This window comes from Saccoglossus kowalevskii, chromosome 8 (assembly GCF_978046115.1).
Source record: "Saccoglossus kowalevskii chromosome 8, keSacKowa6.1, whole genome shotgun sequence".
NCBI classification, from domain to species: Eukaryota; Metazoa; Hemichordata; class Enteropneusta; family Harrimaniidae; genus Saccoglossus; species Saccoglossus kowalevskii.
This window is the reverse complement of record NC_140648.1, coordinates 17,638,679-17,659,045: the sequence shown is the minus strand read 5'-3', so window position 1 is coordinate 17,659,045 and position 20,367 is coordinate 17,638,679. Positions and strand designations below refer to the sequence as shown.

Below are 20,367 nucleotides of genomic sequence, written 5' to 3'. Positions count from 1 at the left end.
GCAGCTCACGTAACTAGCAGGAACCCAGACTGGTTCACCATTAACAGTCGATTTAGCTCGTTCTTTCATAAAATAAGACCCCAATTCAAAATCAAATTCTTCATTAAATGTGAACAACTTTCTTCCTCTCGTCTCAAAATGAGCTGTAAGTGTGTCATGAATGTACAGCGGTTGCCCGGCATGACTGGGACATAAGATGTCAGCTGGTAGCAAATTGACACCATGCCCCGTAGTCTGTCAAAGCGATATCATTACGTGTGCCAATGTACAGTTCAAAATTGCCACCAGGGGCTGACCACTCACACAAACGGGGGTATATTTTGAAAAAGAACAGATGCACAAGAAAAACAAATTTAAAACGATACGTTTTAGAGAGGAAAGCAAAAAATGTACAAATTCCGAAACAAATAATAGCTCAAAGTCGTAAGAAAAATAGCAAAAAATAATTTGCACATTTGTCTGTCTTTTCCCGAGTTTCTAATGGCCAACCCCTGAAATCGACAGTGTTTGAAGTAGGTATAACTCCGATGCAAATGAACCAATTTATGTGGTAGAAATCATCATGAAATGTATGATTATTCGAGATCGAAAATGTCATAATGGTCACCTAAGGTTAAGATGCTAGGTATATGCCCATAAACATTATTGGCTCAGCATATTACAAATTAACCTTAGATTGGAGTACACCCAGACCACGTTTTCTAGATTTTCTGAAGAATCCTCAGTCAGAATACCAAGACCATCAAAACTATATGTTGCGTCAAGTTTGTCATAGACAACTTGAAGACCGTTACAACTGCGTTGACGTACACCGCTTCGTATGCCCGTCACACATACTAAATGACAGTTGTGGCAAGGTGTGTAAGTACAATGCGATTTCATTCATAAAATGTTTATGAACATAAATTAGGCTTGAGTACTATTTGTGAAGTTTTATTATCCAGTACAGCTCCGCACATACGGTGCTAACATTCAACCTTCGATAACAAGAAACTAATCTTTTTTATAGTTAGTAGTATCTAAGATTCAACGAATCGTATCACCGTGTTTACGACGTTATTTAAATTGGAGGGGCGGGTACTCAAATAATTTGTCTAAGATAGGGTATAATCTTCAAGTTGATGGCGTGGTTAATGATTTTTAAAAACAAAAAATGCTGACCCAAACAATAATAGGTATCATGGAAAGCTGTACTATGAAGTTGAGCATTTAGGTATACTGTGAAAGACTTTATTTCGCTTGGAATTAATTTTCGCTGAAGTAATGATTAAGTGAAAATAAAATCTAGCGAACATACCTTTTTTCCTATATTTTACATTCAACTCATCAAATATCAGTGAAAATAAGTTCCATACAAAACACCCGAAAAGTCTTTTCAGCGAAAATTAATTCCAGCGAAAATTAAGTATTTTACAGTATTTTTAAACATTATTAACTTAGTATTTATCGGCTGCGCACTTGTTGTCCCCAGGTGAATGCACTTCATTGAATCTCTGCATAGCATCGTTCTATCCACGGTTACTAACCGTGTTCTATCTATATTTTTTCTACTAAGCATGCCTGGGGCAGAGATCCCGTTTATGTGCTTGTTTTAAATACCAACTAAAGTGGTTATATCCGGTCACGTGGTCATCACGGTGATTAAATACCTGAGGGACTAAGCAGCAGCGTTTTTCTGAACATAAAATGACAGACTTATCACAAATGTGCTACTTGTTCGTTCGAATGGAGACGCTCCGCCATCAGCTGGACACGGAAGATATACTTTCCATACAACTTACTCACCCCACCGAAATAATGGCCTGATCCGTATCTCAACATTCTGCGGCCGAGATAGGCCAAATTGTTTTGTTTTCCACAAAAAGCAGGACGAAATAGTCAACAATGACGTACAGTGTTTGGAGTTGTCGCTTGACAAAACATACATGTCCCCATTGTACAAATAAGCATGATTTAAAAAGTCATCAACCTTACACAGCGTCGTGCGACAGTAAACACAACTGAAATCAGTCAGCCATTTCGGAATTAGAACTTGCTGGATATATAATTTATGTATAAAGGACGATTTTGATAAAGGACGCACTTCAGAATGGCAGAAATACTTGATTTTGAATCTGTTCTCAAAAAAAAAGTTGCATGCACCAATGCACATTATGTTCAAAGCGCCAAGTTTGAACAACATTTGGGCGAGATTCGGTTCTGAAATTTTTGATTTTTTGATGATTTTGAAGCTTTAGAAATGAATCGTGAAACAAATACATGTACATATGTGTTAGAGACAACGAAGACGTATGTATCACGAGTGAAGTTTGAACACAATCGGGTAAGAAATGCTTGATTTTGTTGATTTTTTAGAACTAAAATGGCTGTCATATGGCCATCTCAGTTGAATCACAATACAAAAGCAGGCGCAGGATGTACATAGTGTTATGTGTAAAGTTTGAACGGAACAAGATTGGCCCAGACACGTCCGAGCTACAGGTGCGGACGCAGAGACGAACTGGGACTAAAACACATACGTACACATATGAACAAGGAAATTAATGAATATACTTCCAATGAATTACATTTGCGGGCATCACGTGATTTTAGTGTGCGGGCACGTCCTTAAATCCGTTATTTTTGTTCATTCTCTTTCAAAGATAGTCGTGTTATATCCACAAAACAGTCTACCGGTAATATTTACGACATCGCGAGGTGTCGCCAAATCATGAACAATTTGTAACAACTGAGGGATCTACAATTTAACTATTAGGTATATAAATTGGCACCTAGCATTATATTATTGAAAGTTCTGTTCTGTTTTAGTCAGTTTATATTGCTCAGGATCATTATTTAATGATAGTAGTTGTCGCGCAGCGCGTGTTCGAATTTCATGTAAATAAACAATGTATTTTACACGCGTTGTATACGTCGCTATGAGTCCCATATCGAACAGGACGCGGCGCGACGACTGCCGCCCTTTAAATATTTTTCAATATTTTCGAAACATGGATATAAAATCCCCACATGTTTCAACCAAGAACCCTGGAAAAATGTTGTACTTAAGACAATAGTAAATTATTTCAATTTCACTTCGTTAGATGGCTGTAAATATGAGCTATACGCTTTGGAATACAAACATTTACATGTATTTTCTCGGTGGCCATGGTGGTGTTCCAACAATTCTGTCATGGTAGTTATTTTTGAACACAAGTGAGTCATTGGTCATTTTCGCCTTCGTTTAATTTGAACAAATTTAATCAATTCAAAGCAAAACAACTTACCAAAAACGTTAAAGTCTTTAATTGTTTTTCTCTGGATAGATCTGATTCTCTATACTCTGATTCTCTTCGGTTACCGTTGCCATGGACACTATGTGGTAAGTCAGCGCATTTTCAGTTCTTAGAATTTACCAGACGTACTTGACATCCTGTTTTGAACAAAGAACACGGTGTAGTGTCTATGAAACATGTAACCAATATATCCAGTAACATTAACAATTTTAATACCATGTGTATCGAATTAAATATAGAAATTGGGCAGCACAATGGGAATAATCAACAGCTGGTCACCTCTCTCTTCCGTTCTGACCGAGTGCCGCGCTACCACGATAACGGAGTAGCCATAAATTCAGTGCTTATTTTATTCCTTATTGTGACAGCAGACTAGGACTGAATTCATCACATACACCACCAGAAAGAAATACATCTCAGGGGAAATTGCTATTATATTGATGTTAGAAAATACCACGCCCATCTGTCCCCAGGGTAGTAAATGCACAGACCTCCAAATCAAAGCCGATACATGATCTTCAGCAAGGTGTAATAAATAAGTTAACACAGGAACTAACATGTTCTGCACATGGTTGTTAATACCGCGGCAGTGTTAGACTACTAGAGAAAATTGGTCTTACCAAACGTCAAATTCTAGAAAACAGACACGTTGGATTTGATAATTTCCGGTGTCAGCTTTCTTCTTCATTCAACAGTTTTTCAAAACCCGCGAAACCATGTCATGACACACAGTGAGTCGGCATAGTGCTTCCTTCGACTTCGACTAAAATTCAATCCCTGCTTTCGAACTTTTAGTAGAAAATTCTCGTATAATTCAGTATGTGTGTCATCTAAAGAGCTCTACATTCAGCGCTACGCTGATAAGGAGGGTCGGCAAGGTGTATTTTTGGAAGCTGTAATCAATTGTTTTTACTTTCGTAATAATGTTATTTAAATAAAAAAACGTAAATTTATAGACATGGGCAAGGTGTAAAACGTAATCAGCTATTTTATTTGTCCGTAATCTGTACAAAGATCATATTTTTTGTAAGCGTATAAAGCATTTTCCCACATTAAATGTCGCAATTTGTACGCAATTTCAAATTTTTATTCTTAACACAAATTATCAAAAATATTATATAATGTAAAATGTAATTAGGAATTTACTATCTATCTTTATCTGTAAAATGTAAAAAAAACTATTTTTTACTGTAAATGGAACTTTTATTTTATTTCCTGTAAAAACGTAAAATGCCTTTTGTATTTCCTGTAACCTGTACCAGCTACCTCTTTGCCCCCTTCGAGAAAAGCATCTCTTGAAAAATAAAAACACACATTTGCCCACATATAAGTTGCATTCTATCTTTGGTGGGAAATGTACACATATCAAGCAAAACAAATGCTAAAAAGAACTCCAGTCTTAACTAGATTTCCTCAATTGGCGGAACATATACAGTTCTGCAAAAAGTGCACGATACTGCTGCATGGTAAGGCTCAGATAGCTGTGAGAAACGGTGTGGGTAAGCGGAGTTACCGAAACACACCATCCCGTCGTATTGTCAGATGAGTAACCCCTTTCTGTCATCTTGGTCTGCCAGGGTATGTTTACATGACGTCACAGGTAAGTCAGTAAAGCCGTAACGATGCTCGCCACGGTGAAAACGGGTCAAATTAATAGTACTGCCATGCTACAGCCGGTGTGATTGAATGCATGTTCTGATTGAACCCGTTGAAGTTCAAGTTGGCAATTGCTGTATAAAGATTAGCGATTTTTTCACGGCGTGTTGAGTGATTCGTGACTATCGAGCTATGTATGTCACGAAATTGGCATATGAGTGTGTAGACACGTATTTTCCCCACGAAATTCATTCGGAGTGACATTGAATCTGCGCTGATAGTGTGTTCACACGCACAAGCTCACAGAAATGCCATCAGAACATTTTTTGAGAGATTGTCCTTTCCGAAACTAACAGATCGTGAATGGAACAGCCTTCAAAACTATCAACCAATCACATATCACCATGCGGGAAGGCAGAAACAAAATGGCGGTCTTTTAAGGTGGTCGTTCGATGTCTGCGGTAAAATTGTGTTATTTTCGGTGAATTGCGCAAATCACTGATGTAAGTTCATCTACTTGACCCATTCACTACGTCAACAACCATAGAATAGATGTCACATAACCGTTCATATTTTCGTATGTCTGTGTTAAAACCCCGTCAGTTCCGATCGGCTTAGAAATTTAAATTGATATGTAAACAGGCCAGGCAAGGGGTTTGATGTTATATTTGCATACCACGCTTGGCTGTATATTGATACTCGAAATTGTCTCGTCGTAATTGTATTCAAGACCAACATGTAGGTGTGTGATTGCGTAGTCATTCGTCTACATTTTTACCTTTTTTAAACCTAACTCGAACTCTTAAAAATGTTGTCTAGATTAGCCCATGGAACTATAAACCCCAGGAAGAACAACCACTTCGTTTCCTTTGAACTATGATAGTTGCCGCGATGTCGAATGTTTATTTTGACTGTTTATTTTGTCGCATTAAAAAATAAGCCGATTTACGCAAATGAACGTTTATCTCCGACTATCGGTCATTTTCGGAGTCAACCGGACGACTCCGGGAGATCACGTGACCGAGTTGTTCCGGTTATAGCATAAAAAAACAATGGCGCCAAGACAAAAACACTGATAAATGATCGACATTCAACGGGAAAAAAAAACACATTGCCACTTCTGGCGATCGAAGGGAAACACGGAATTAGTCGGGATATCTCAACAACAAACAGCTCACCAAACCCCATGTTTCGCAAACTTTCGCAACCTTATTTTTTCGAGGGTTGAAAAAAACAAGAAGTAATCTAAAAACGACATTAAAAATTATGAAAACTCGCTAAAACTCCGACCCGTTGCATGATTTCCGGTACACTGAAGGTCACCCTGCAGACCGACTTGTTTGCGCATGCGTAGTGAACGAAATATTTTACTGCGCAGATATGAAAATTTTTTTTCAAGTTTTCCGTTTCCAGCAAAGCGGTTGAAACGGGCGTATCGGCGGCAACTAACATGGAGTATGACTAATGTTGTGGAAACAAAAGCGAAAGCACTGTAAGATAAATTAAGACAAAGGTTTTTTTAATCCTCTTAGTTTCGTTGTTCTTCCTGGGGTTTATAGTTCCATGATTAGCCATATTGGTTGAACCATGGGACTCCATGATGGTTGGACGCGTTTGAGATTACAGCTGCGGTTTTAGCACAAACGCTATTACAGTAAATAACAGCTTCTTTTGGGCGTAGTACATGTTGCTCTCAAGGCCAAATGTAGAGTCTGGGAGTAATATGAGGTTATTACGAGAATACTGCATGATGTAGTCAATGAAGCCGCGGTTACTAAGCAACCGTGATGGAGCCTGATACTGGCTAAAAATGACCACCGTGCCTTACCCCAGGCAATGTTTTCCCTTTCAGGTGACTCAGAAACAATCTATTGGTGGTCAGTTAATTTGTGCTATTTCTGTGATGCATTCAATATATAACTAAAACCATTTAATTTCACTGGCCTTTAATTTCACAATTTTGAACAATTCCACTGGGTTTTAAATTTACAAATTTGGCTAGGAAACAATGAGTTCTATTGTTATTCTATACGTTTACGGGGAGGGGGGGGGGGTAATTTAGCGAATTGTACTTATCTGTGAAAATAGCGAAATTAAAAACCAGAGGATAGTTAATGTGTTTACAGTAATAATACATAATGTAACATTGTGAATATTATGTCAACTCAGAAGATAGATTCATGCAATGGGAGCACTGTGTCTAATATAAATTGGTCAAAGATCATGTATTTTACGGCTTAAACTAATAATCCCTATGTGAGCCGAACAAAATAATCAGGGATCATATTGCTTTTCATTGCTATGCAATTTTCTGCCTACTATTGGCTATCACATATTGCCAAGGGACAAAAATTTGACATGCTGATAGCTGTTGAAATAAGAACTGTGTCTACAAGTGAGATTTCAATGCAAATAAATAAATTAACAACGTGTCATTGAGTTCATTTGTGTTTTGGAGGACTCTCAGCATCAGTTTGTTTGCTTTTAAATGTTAATACATGTTCCCTTGGCATCATATTGAGACCTGGTATGGGGGGGGGATTACATTATTGACTGTGTAGGTAACCACATTACAGAGGAAATTGCCAACAATTGTACACTTATATAATAATTAGGACTCAAATGTTTAGACTCTTTATTTTATAATATTTGATGTTGACAAAACTAATTCTTATTCTTTATACATATTTTTTGATTCTTTCAGTAGTTGAGAAACGTTTGTTTACTATGTCAGAGTCAGCAAATTTCACAGCACAGCATTCTAGACATGACAAGAAATGGTTTCTTAGTAAAGACAACACATCAATTTGCATTGGATGTCTAGTGGAAATACTGGAAGATTCTAATGTAACGTTGATCAAGAAAAAATATGCCTTATCTGAGTTTCTGAGCATCTGTCGAAGTAAAACCGCGGAGGTATACAATGTCTTACATGCTGATGATCCTGCTACCGCACATTGCCTGTCTCTTCTCCATGGTAAACAATTTTTGTTTTACCATCAACAGCTGATTTCCAGTGACCTTACACAACAATGACAAATATTGTATTTGCTCTATAAGAAGCCATCTCTAATTAAAGTGCACATAAACTGAAAATTACACTTATTTCATGCTGGAATATTAACACACCATCATCTGATAGCCTCCATAGATGGCAGCGATGTGTAGTATGAATTATGTTTAACAGTTGGCAAAGCTCTGCTATTTCACTAAACTGTAGCTAATACAGTATATGGTTAGAAAATAAAAATAAAATTCTCTGTCCTGTCTGTACTGGGTAACTGAATGTCCCATTGATTATAGTTCTTGGGCAAAAGAAAGCAACTTCCCTGTTTCAAAAATTTAGCAGTAGCCTATGACGATGTGAGTTTGATTTCTTTAAATTCTTATTAAAGCATATTAAAACATTTTTCGATATTATGCAGTCTCTTAATCTGAGATGTGCTTCTAATAAAGCAAATGGGAGTGAGGTTGGAGGTCTTAAAGGGTGGGGGTAGGTGTTATATAATATCTTGATATATAATATATTTTCATATTACTGCTGGAAAAAATTCTAGTGGTGCAAAGGTTCATTGAAATGTTTTAAGCAAAACTTCTAATTAGTACCAACCCATGCTAGTTTGATTCAAAATGATCATAGAATATAAGAATTTTTATATTATTGCGGTGCATTAAAACGCCACACAGTTTTGTGCAATGTGAGTTTGAATTTTGTGTATAATAAATAAACCGTACATTTCACATGCATTGTATATGTCACGTGGGAGACATAACACGATGCAGCATACCAACTGTGGCACTTTAGGCAAAGAAAAAGAATAAAATTTAATTTTTTCTTAAATTCTGACAAAAAACCTGAAAACAAAAACTCGCCCATATTTTTAAAACATATTTTTTCCTAGGTCTTAAATTAAATACAATGTTAAATTGACACACCTTTTGTGTAAAGTTAATATGTTCAAAATATCAAAATCGTGAAATTAAATTAAATGAAAATAAATGGTTTTACAGTATGTTAAAGAAAGCAAATATACTGTTCTCTTCCAAATTTGTTCCATCTTGTATATAATAGTGCTAATAATGTAAAATACCTGTTGCTGTAAACATGACGGATTTTACTGTATGCTACACTACCAGACAGACTATAGTACTAAGGCTGTAAAAAGTAGGGAGCCTCATAAAATATTCATGGAGAAAATGTCATTACTCCCTATATAAGAAACACATTTGTAAACATTTCTCCTCAAATGTGATTTATCTCATCTATATACTGAAACTTTTCTACAAGTAATTGAATCTCCACTGCTTGACACACTTGAGTTCTTTACTATAATAGACCTCATAGCACTGTGAGTATGCCTTTCTTGACCCTTATTAACCCAACTCGTTTTAAGTAATACGATTATTCAACCAGTGTTTTCCATAGAGCTGTGGTACATTTGTCTATCTGAAAAGAAAGAAATCAATATTGGTTGATTAGGTTGCCATTATACAAAGATTTCAAGGGCTTTAACATGTTTCAAGTGTACTGTTATGTTAGTTGAGTTTCAAAGTGGACGCACAATAGATTTGGATTTTTTTTAAGCAATATCATTTAAATTTGAAAGATCTTAAACACATCACTGATTTCTTGCAGAGCTCATTAAACCTGGAAAGGAGGTTGGGTTGATTTTGTTGTTGCCAGTATATGTGTATTGAAACATTTGGCCTTATTGTCTGAATGATTGTCTTTCAAATGTCTTAAAGACCTTCAAGAAGCGCCTTGGGCATTATTATTATGGTGTGGCTATTTAAATTCAGGGTGCTACCTTGGTGGCTGTTAAAGTGTTAAAAGGTGCTGGTCGTCGCACAGTGCCTGTTCGAATTTCATGTAAACCGATAATGTATTTTACTTGCATGTACGTGGCTACGAGTCCCATATCGAACAGGACTTTGCGCGATGACCATCCCCCTTTAGGACAGTGTATAGGTAAACACAAAAAGCATGCCTGTATGAAACAGATAACTAAGAATAATTTATTGATGTAGTCTGGATTCATTTCATGTTTGTCACTGAAACTAAATCCCAACATTTTATTTGCTCTATATTAAATCTGGGCAATAACCTGGGCTGGCCTCTTACGACACCAGTCGTGTTTTGCTACACGATTTACAGGCTAAGATTTAAGCTACTCTCATATGTTTGCATATCGGATAGATCTATATGCGTTCACACATGGGAGGAAACAGTGGTTAGCACAAGCTAAGGAACGCCCAAACTTGTTTGAATATATACAAATGTGCTAAGAAGCTTTGCGTGAATGCTACTGCTATATTGGTCATCACTTGTTTGTTTTATGTATCATCATTTTTGTATAAATTAATCTAAAGGTTGAAAGTGGGACTTTGATGTTCAGTGTTGATCAATTAAAGGCAATGTCCAGCATACCATGAACAAAAAATAATTACTTGATTTTAACTCCCACAGGAACTATATGGTATGGTGAACGACGACTTGCAGCATTAGCAGTGGAAGGTAAGTTTGCTGTTGAAGAACGCATTCTCATTTGTAGATCGGTACCCCATGCAGCCCAGTTATCGTCTGATAACTGGCAACTTACTAGTACTTGGGAATGTCCTCATTAATGTTCCAATAACTTTCTCTAGATGACTGAAACGACCGCAAATAGGATTGGTACGGATAATTTACAACTACATGTATCTTTGTATACTAGTCACAACAATGTTGTAAAATAAAAAAACAGGCAACAATTTCGCCATAGTACATACCTAGGCAAAAATTACTTAAAGCGAACCTAAATGCGGTCTTAATTTATAGTTGTGTATATTCTAAACTGTATTCAAAATAATATTGCAGTGGTTTAATTTTATTTTAATTATAACTGTAGCTTGGATAGGCATTTGAAGTGCTTGCAATTAAACACCATGGAGGCCATTCATGGAGGGGAATAAATAACGAACGAACATATTTAACATCCGGGTACTTTTCAAAGCTATGACGTTTTAGTATCTGATCGCATTCGTATACGCCATTGTACATAGCCGTTCATGTTGCCAAGCATTGTGTACTACTAGTATAAACTCAACTTTTATATGCACAATGTGCTTTTTAAAACTTGTGTTAGAGCCTTATGTGTTTGAACCACAGTATTCTGAGAGTGAAAGCCCAATTGCGTACTTCCCCGATCGTAAGCCCCTCCCAAGTATGAAGCCCATCCCTATATTTTTACTTGGTATTTATCGAGTTGAGAGCATTCACGAGTATAAGCCCAGAGTGTTTTTACTGGGCGTCGACGATGTTCTTTAAAATATGCTTGTAAAAGATGTGTTTCATTTCATAATAATCGTGTTTGGCATGGTAGTTTGGTTCATGCTTTTAGTTTTATGAGAAAACTCGCATTAATTTCAGAGTGCATGGCGAACGTACACAACATGGTTCGCATCCTTTCTATTCTGTCATTTACTCAGGATGAACCCCGATGTTGCAATTCTGGAGTAATCCATATTTTTTTGGGTAGTAGCTTTCGAAAAGCCAAAAATGTGATCGTTAAGTCGCGTACCTGGTTATTGGGCATGGTTTATTTTGAGACTATCATGAAAGGCCTAGGGTTTGAACGATGAGACATGTTGGCGACCGAGAAAGGTGTTTAAATTCTTCCTCCACACTCAGTTTACCCACGGTTACTATTAACCATCGTGTATATTTCGGAAATTGTGAATCGCCAGTTTTTAGGGAAAAAATCATCGTTTTTTTGTTGCAACCAGTGCTACAGATCGCATTTTAACATTGCGGTAATTCACTTCCGCATTGCGTTAAAAAATCATCGTCAATAATCGGAAAATTTCATCATTACGACACATAATTTTGATTGGTTAATGAAAGACATGACCTGTTATGTCAAAGAAAGTTGTTCCAGGTCAAATCGTGCTGAAAAACCTCATGGTGGAAAATTGCTTTGCGTCTAGAGTTTGCGTACGATCGAAAACATACCAAAACGAAGATAATGATAAATGCCTTCGTCCACTGTTTCCTCATAGACCCTACCCATTATTACACCGTAAATTCAGGCAGTATGTAAATCGTATTGTAATAAAAAATGTGTAAGTTTTTTATGAACATGTTTATTTTTTCATTGTAAGTGTCGTTCAAATCAATGACGCATTTTTTTCTTCAAAAATAAGTATTATTTTCTCGAGCCCGGCGTGGTGACCGAATAATTTTTTTGGATAATTTTTCGTTGTTTGCAAGATGGTTACAGTGTTTAACGCAAAAACAATATCATTTTTTCTGAGTTGGTCCTCGAGTACAAGTTTATCCCTTACTTTTCCCTTACGTGTTCATGCCTCCGGGCTTATGATCAGGGGAGTACGATATTCTGTGGAGATTCAGATCAGTCTAGTGTGAGTGATGAGAGTATATCATCGACGATGCCCCTTGTTCGGATGATAGTTTTATTTCAAATTACACGGAAGTCTGTGAACAATCTGCTTGGTGTTCCTGTGACACTTGTGCCATGATTTGCCAGTGCAGCCCCATGAATGCATGGACGAAAATGTTTCCACCACCACCCCACGAACTCAAGATTGCATACTCCAGCATCCATACTTTAAATAATTTGCACGCCGCACAGTGCAGTACTGGAAACAGCATTTATTAGACAGTTAGACAAAAAACAAAACAAAATGCCTGTCTCGATCAATCGCACATCCATAATGTTTGTATGTTGATATGCTTGTAAATAATATTAACGTAAAAGTCGAAACAACCTAGACTAGAAGTCAATTCACCAGTCCAGCCAACTATGGCTCCCTAAGTTGCTTATATTTAATCAGATACTATTTCGTCATCATGCTTTGTTACCTTACCTGTTTATACCTCATGAGGGCGTTTTTTTATGGCAAGATGGCGCAAGCGGAAGTCCTTCGCAGGTTTATGGTTTCTCATATTTAAATCATAACTCTGAAGATAATCATTTTTTTTAATTTTTTTTTTCAAATTTATAATCAATATACATAATTTGATAAATACAAACACCAAAATAGGCTCTATTTAGTTCCCCTTTAATCCAAAATCAAGTGGCACCAAGGGAAGTAAGTGATCGTCACAAAATGTAGCAAATCGTTTCCATAACATTTAATCATTTGATAGCGTCAATAAGAAAGCCCCTTGCTGTATTGCAATGTTCATAGGGGCTTACCTAGGAAGCTTGCTAACTTCCTGTAAATGATGGGCTCGATTACATTCAATCTTACACAATAAAATATTGTCGCCCTTTATTGAATCTTTGAAACTGAAGTGCTAAAATACATTCACTTCATTTTATGCGAATATGTGAATTAATGAGTTGTGAATATGCGTGAGCGCTACATGTAAGCATTATTCAATTCTGGTTTCAGACGTATATTTTTGACTCCCGTGTGCGAAGCACAAAAAGGGAGTCTTTGCAGTAAGTGTGTCTGTCTGTCTGTGTCTGTAGGTGTGTGTGTCTGTTTCATCGATATCTCAAGAACCTTACATTGTTTTTTGATGAAACTTTGTGCATAGATGTTCTGGGCCAATGTGCAGATTTGATTAGGTTTTGGTAAAAATTCATGCATATTAATTACCTAATTTGCATGATAATTAGCTGATTTTTAGCTGTTCCATGACTGTTCCACTTATATCTAAAGAACCACTCATTGGATTTTGATGAAACTTGGTACATATATGCTCCAAACTTATGCACATATTTGATTAGTGTTGGGTAAAAATCTGTGCAATATTAATTACCTAATTTGCATAATGATTAATCAATTTTCGGCTTTTCCACTGATATCTCAAGTACTAATCATCACATTTCAATAGAACTTGGTACATAGATGTCATTGCACACTGCACATACCTGATAGTTTTTAGCTTTTGATATTTCAAGTAGTAATCATCACATTTCAATGGAACTTGGTACATAGATGTCACAGGACACTGCACAGACCTGGTAGTTTTTAGGGTAATATCAGTACATATTAATTACCTAATTTGCATATTCAAGTAGTAATCATCACATTTCAATGAAATTTGGTACATAGTTACTTAAGGACTCTGCAGACCCCTGATTAGTTTTTGGGTAAATATTTGTGCATATTAATTACCTTATTAGCATAATTAGTTAATTTTCAGCTTTTTGCATGATATCTCAATTACTAATTATCATATTTCAATGAGACTTGCTACATAGATCTTCTAGGACTATGCAGAAACCTGATTAGTTTTAATTGGATATTAATTACCTGATTTGCATAATTAGTTAATTGTTTCTATGAATGTTCCACTGATATATAAAGAACCATGAATTGGATTTTAATGAAACTTTTAAAGAGTACTCATCATCACATTTCAATGAATCTAGAACTATGTAGAGACCCAATTAGTTTTTGGTAAATATTTATGCTTATTAATCACCTAATTAACATAATTAATTAACACTGATATCTCAATTACTGATCATCACATTTGAATAAAATTTGGTACATAAATGCTTTAGGACAATAGACAGGCCTTATTAATTTTGGGTTAAAATTTGTTCATATTATTTCTCTATTTAGCATAATATTTCATAATTTTTTTGTTCTGTTCTGTTCATATTAGTTACCTGATTTACATAATTAGTTTTCAGTTTTTCCATCAATATCTCAGGTACATTTATTTATTTATTTACTTATTGACTCTTACACAATCCCCGGAGGGAAAGAAAATGGTCACAAAGTACAAGGAGAAATATATATATATAAAAAACAAAACAAAAACACAATATACTAAAAAACAAATAACAAATACAATCACTAAATTACTAAATAAAACAAAATCTCTAAAATACAATCTAATATAAAATTACAAAATTGACAGCAGGCATTAAGATGTCAAGTAAGACCCTGCTTCCTGACTTCAAAGCTTTTACTTATGAACTGTGCTACTGGTATAATAATGTTTTCATTCTGTAACAATTCCATGAATTTTTTCTCTGCAGGTTTATTTTCAAATGCTGGGATCATATCCTTAGCTTTATTGAACAGTTTGGCACGCAACTCATTATATTTGTTGCATTCCAGCAGAAAATGCATTTCATCCTCAATTAGACCTTTGTTACACATGTCACAAACCCTGTTGTTTAGTGGGATTTTTTTATGACGACCCATTTCAATTTTGAGACTATGGTCACTAAGACGGAATTTGGTAAGCACACTACGCAGTTCAAAGTTTTTTAGCTTGACTAAATATGGCTCAAGTTTTAAATCTGATTTGATTAGCCGATATGTTCTTAGTTTGTTTTTCTCATTTGCTTTGGTGCGGTTATCATTATAGACCTCACCTTTCCATCTTGTTAGAAATAAATCCTTGATGCCTAAATCAATTTGTTTCATTTGTGCCGAGGTTAGTTTATCACCGTTGTTAACTGAATGATATAGTTGGATATTGTTTAATAATGATGTCACTTCTAGATACCATTTACTTTTAATGCTTTGGTTAACCACAAAAGCTTCCTTGAGTAACGCATTATTAGAATTCATGGCCCGACTGTAATATTTAATTATTTGTTTTTTTATAAATACGTCTAGGGGGTATCTGCCTAACTCGCTATACATGGCCATAATTGGTGTGTGTTGTGACACCCCCAGTAGATACCGACAATAACTTAATTGAACGTCTTCAATAGGTGATTTAGTGGAGAACTCATCACCCCAAACATCACAACCATAAATGAGGATAGGTCTGATGAGTTTGTCAAAAAGGGAAATTGAAACTTTTATACTTATGTTTTGTATTGAGCCAAGCTTTGCTTTCATTGAAAACAGAGCTTTTTGAGCCTTACGTTTAAGGTTTTTTAGGCCATCCTTAAATTTACCATTGGCACTAATAAGTAATTTTCAAATAATTTCTAATGTGTCTTCAATACTCTCAGCACACGGGAGTTCTTTTTAAGCTTTCTTTGATCATCTTTTCTCAGAGGGTATATATGTATATAAGTAAAACAAATTTGACATGCATTTGGCGTCCGACCTAAAAGCAATTCATTGATTTCGTCTTTAAAGTTGTATTGTTGACACAACTTAGTTGAAAGACCTTTTAATTGTGAGTAACTTGGTCAAACCTGAAAAAATATTTGCAAAATTGACTGCCTGTCTTACTTAGGAAATGTTCACTGACTCACTGCTTTGTCTCTTGCTCAATTTACGCAGTTTACATTATCACATGTATTTGTTTAAACCTCCAGTGTCAAAATCTGTTTATAAATCGTAATATAATTTATTACCAAATTTATGCCCATTACCCAGTACATTTAAAACCTGAGTGTTTGACTTGTGCAGAGTGTACACTTGTGTAGGCCTTTGTACTTGATCTCAACTCCCAGTATGTTCCTTATGATCATGTGTCACATCACAGGAGTTTAATGTTCCTAGGTGATTGAACCACACTTGTATTAGCAATATGAGAAAAGTTTACCCAGCTGAGTACTCATTCTAAATGTATAAAAGGGATTACATGCCTAGGCCAAAAAAAAACAATCTGTTTTGTGGCCCTCAGCAACCGACTGAAAAATAGGCCCAAATATTAAAAACTCACCATTTTAAGCAGTAAAAAAGTGTTTCCTCTAAACATTAACGATCCTAGACCGTTGTTTGATCCCCAGGGTCCCTGGAGGGATGAGTGGTGACTTTGAACCTCGGGTTGATCTGTATTTCTCTGAGAAAAAAAAAGACCGACCTACCCACCCTATTTTTTAATTTTCCGACTTGAGGGCAACAAGTTATTTTTTTTTGGCCCTATGTGACTCCCTGCCCTTTGATACAAATTCTAATTATGGTGTGAAACCTATATCCTTGGTTCTGTTAACTTTCTTTCGCCAAATAAAACAGCATAATTTTTACTGCCTTTCAAAATTTGAAAGCGAATGAAACAATAGATAAATATTATAGAGAAATGCACACAAGTTTGGTATTCAAAGCCAGTTTCAAATATATATGCACTTACAAAAATAAGTCATCTTCAAAAAGATTTTTTTTTCACTTTAAAGGGCTGAAGGCAGTATTGCATAACTGTATGCTGTTAATGTTTTTTGGTAAAACAGATACATGAAAGTGATTACATATGTTGCATAAATTTACTGGTTTATTATTGTTTCAGCTATCGTCCACATATGCAGCCATTTGAAATGCCAGGATCTGGTGTCACATCTATTGACCTGTTTAATCACTAAGGTTAGTAGATTATAGATTGGTTGGTTTTCTCAGGTTGGAATAGACCAGAAACCTCTAGTTTAAATATTAATGGATGTATAATTGAATGTATGTATATAACGCTCTTTAAAATAGTCATCCTTTCTTTTCACGTTTTTTTGGTTTGTCTATAGAAGTTAAATCTATAATAGATCCACTTCAGGGGCTATCAATTATTAAAACATATGCATTACTGATCTTTTTATGTGGGGAGTTTGTCCATCATCTGTCATTGTCGTCAACTTTTCATTTTTAACTTCTTAAAAATCATCAGCTGTGTAGGTGTCATACTTACTACAGATTTAACAGATTTATTTATTAACACACAACATCCCCCGGAGGGGATGAAAAGGGTTACAAATCAGATATTAGTAAAAGAAAAATAACTACATAAAAAGTAAAGCATAAAGAAAAAAAAAATGATTAAAATTTGTATACAAGGAATGTACTGCTGTCTTGTATTAAAACAGTTTTTTAAATATTGTGCTAAAGGAATTGACAGTTTCTCGTCACTTAGTAATTATATGAATTTATTTTCATTACTAAATTTGTTAAAATTTGGTATACATTTATTAGCTACAATGTAAAGTTTTAAATATACCTTGGATGGCTTTCACTCAGATTTGTTCATTTTGTGAAGGTACCTTCTAATCTCGAATTATAGTGAATATTTTTGGTAAAAAAAATGTCATTGACTCCCGTGTGCAAAAAGGGAGTCTTTGCAGTTAGTGTGTCTGTGTGCGTGTGTGTGTGTGTGTGTGTGTGTGTGTGTGTGTGTGTGTGTGTATGTGTGTCCGTCTGTTCCACTGATATCTCAAGAACCATACATCAGTTTTTGATGAAACTTGGTGCATAGATGCTCTGGGCCAATGCGCAGATTTGATTAGGTTTTGGTAAAAATCCATGCATATTAATTACCTAATTTGCATGATAATTAGCTGATTTTTAGCTGTTTCATGACTGTTCCACTGATATCTAAAGAACCACTCATTGGATTTTGATAAAACTTGGCACACAGATGCTCCAAACTAATGCGCAGATTTGATTAGTTTTGGGTAAAAATCTGTGCAATATTAATTACCTAATTTGCATAATGATTAATCAATTTTCGGCTTTTCCACTGATATCTCAAGTACTAATCATCACATTTCAATAAAACTTGGTACATAGATGTCATAGGACACTGCACAAACCTGAAAGTTTTTAGGGTAATATCAGTAGATATTAATTACCTAATTAGCATAATTAATTAATTTTCAGCTTTTGATATTTCAAGTAGTAATTGTCACATTTCAATGAAACTTGGTACATAGATGTCATAGGACACTGCACAGACCTAATAGTTTTTAGGGTAATATGAGTACATATTAATTACCTAATTTGCATAATTAATTAATTTTCAGCTTTTGATATTTCAAGTAGTAATCATCACATTTCAATGACACTTGGTACATAGATGTCATAGGACACTGCACAGACCTGATAGTTTTTAGGGTAATACGAGTACATATTAATTACCTAATTAGCATAGTTAATTAATTTTCAGCTTCTGATATTTCAAGTAGTAATCATCACATTTCAATGAAATTTGGTACATAGATGTCATAGGACACTGCACAGACCTGATAGTTTTAGGCTAATATCAGTATATAGAGAAGAGAACTATGCAGAAACCCAATTAGTTTTTGGTAAATATTTATGCCTATTAATCACCTAATTAACATAATTAATTAACACTGATATCTCAATTACTGATCATCACATTTGAATAAAATTTGGTACATAAATGCTCTAGGACAATAGACAGGCCTGATTAATTTTGGGTTTCTGTTCTGTTCATATTAGTTACCTGATGTACATAATTAGTTTTCAGCTTTTCTATCAATATCTCATGTACAGGTAATTTTTAATTAATTTTTAATGTGTCTTCAATACTCTCAGCACACGGGAGTTCTTTCTAAGCTTTCTTTGATTTTCTATTGTTCTTGAAAATGGCTAGCCCAATTTCTTCAATATTTTATATGCAGACACCTTTAGTGAACTTCAGTCAGATTATTTTTTGTGTGTGCACACCTTCAATTCTTTAATATTTTAGTGAATATTTCGGGTAAAAAATGTTTTTTTTTACTTCTTCTTGAAAACGACTAGCCAGATTAGACACACTGGTGGGACCTTAGTCAGATTTGTTCATTTTCTGATGAGATTTGTATTTGCATGAAATGACACAAATAAATGCAAGTTTTGGAGGGTTGTCTTGATTCTGTTTAGTTATTTACTCTCCTAGTCTACCTGACTGAGTACCCTGAGTATCTAAAATGTGACAGGCTTACACACTACATTGAATTGCTTTGCTTTCTCTTGTGAAGGACAACTTCATTTGAGTTTGTCGAAAACTTGAAGTTAATTATGTTGTTGTAGATTTCAAGTTGTGATAATACTCACTGTGATGGACTGCCACCTGAAGTAGGTTAACCTATTTCACAAACATATGCTCTATCAGAGTACCATATTTGATCTAACTGGAGTTTACATCAGACCGACAATAATGATTATGGTTGTGTTGGAAGTGTAGCAACGTCATACTGACACTGATCATGGGCAACGTTTGCTGCTAACATGAAAGAGTTCATCGCATGCAGGGCCTATCAAGTTGAACTCGAAATAAAATTCAATATTATTTTTAGAAATGACATACATAATATAATTTGCAGTTTTGATGAGAGAAATTCTTCCTGAGATTCATTCGCCATTGCAACTTTGTACATAGGTTAATTATTTGTATTTTCTGGACCTGCATATCACATTAAATTGCTATGATTCATATGAGATAAGAATTATATACTTTCACTATTAATAGTTTGCTAAGTCAAGTGACACCGACATTAATATTAAATGTCCAGACATTCATGTAAAAGTAAATCTATATAAAAAAAAATGCTTAATCTTTTCATCACCAGTTCCCTCTTTTCATCACAAATTCACAAAATAGTCCCGTTTATAGTCTGCACTTTCCCTCAGAAGATTGGGACAAAAATTGGGCCAAATTTTCAGTTTGAATAAAAACACAATTGATTAAAATTTTGTCTGTTGGCTCCAAAATTAGGGTTCATTTCCAGAAACATTGAAGAATATAAGAAAAAAAGTGAAGAAAAATTTGGCTGAGAAAGTCTGGTGTCGAAAAGGTTGAAAAGTCTATTTGTAATACTGCATACTTCTCATGAGAACTAAAGTGGTTGGAAATATT

General features: G+C 35.1%; 1 protein-coding gene across 1 annotated transcript in view; it reads left to right on the top strand.

Moving 5' to 3' along the window:
- The first annotated feature begins 5,283 nt into the window (after positions 1 to 5,283).
- The window catches only part of LOC102801437 (meiosis inhibitor protein 1-like), a 64,079-nt gene continuing 48,995 nt past the window's right edge, over positions 5,284 to 20,367 (top strand). The window contains exons 1-4 of the mRNA XM_085502733.1: positions 5,284 to 5,374; positions 7,576 to 7,848; positions 10,339 to 10,386; positions 17,032 to 17,105. Of these exons, the coding sequence (XP_085358859.1) occupies positions 7,599 to 7,848; positions 10,339 to 10,386; positions 17,032 to 17,105 (372 nt within the window). The 5' untranslated portion in view covers positions 5,284 to 5,374; positions 7,576 to 7,598. The remainder of the gene's footprint in view (positions 5,375 to 7,575; positions 7,849 to 10,338; positions 10,387 to 17,031; positions 17,106 to 20,367) is intronic.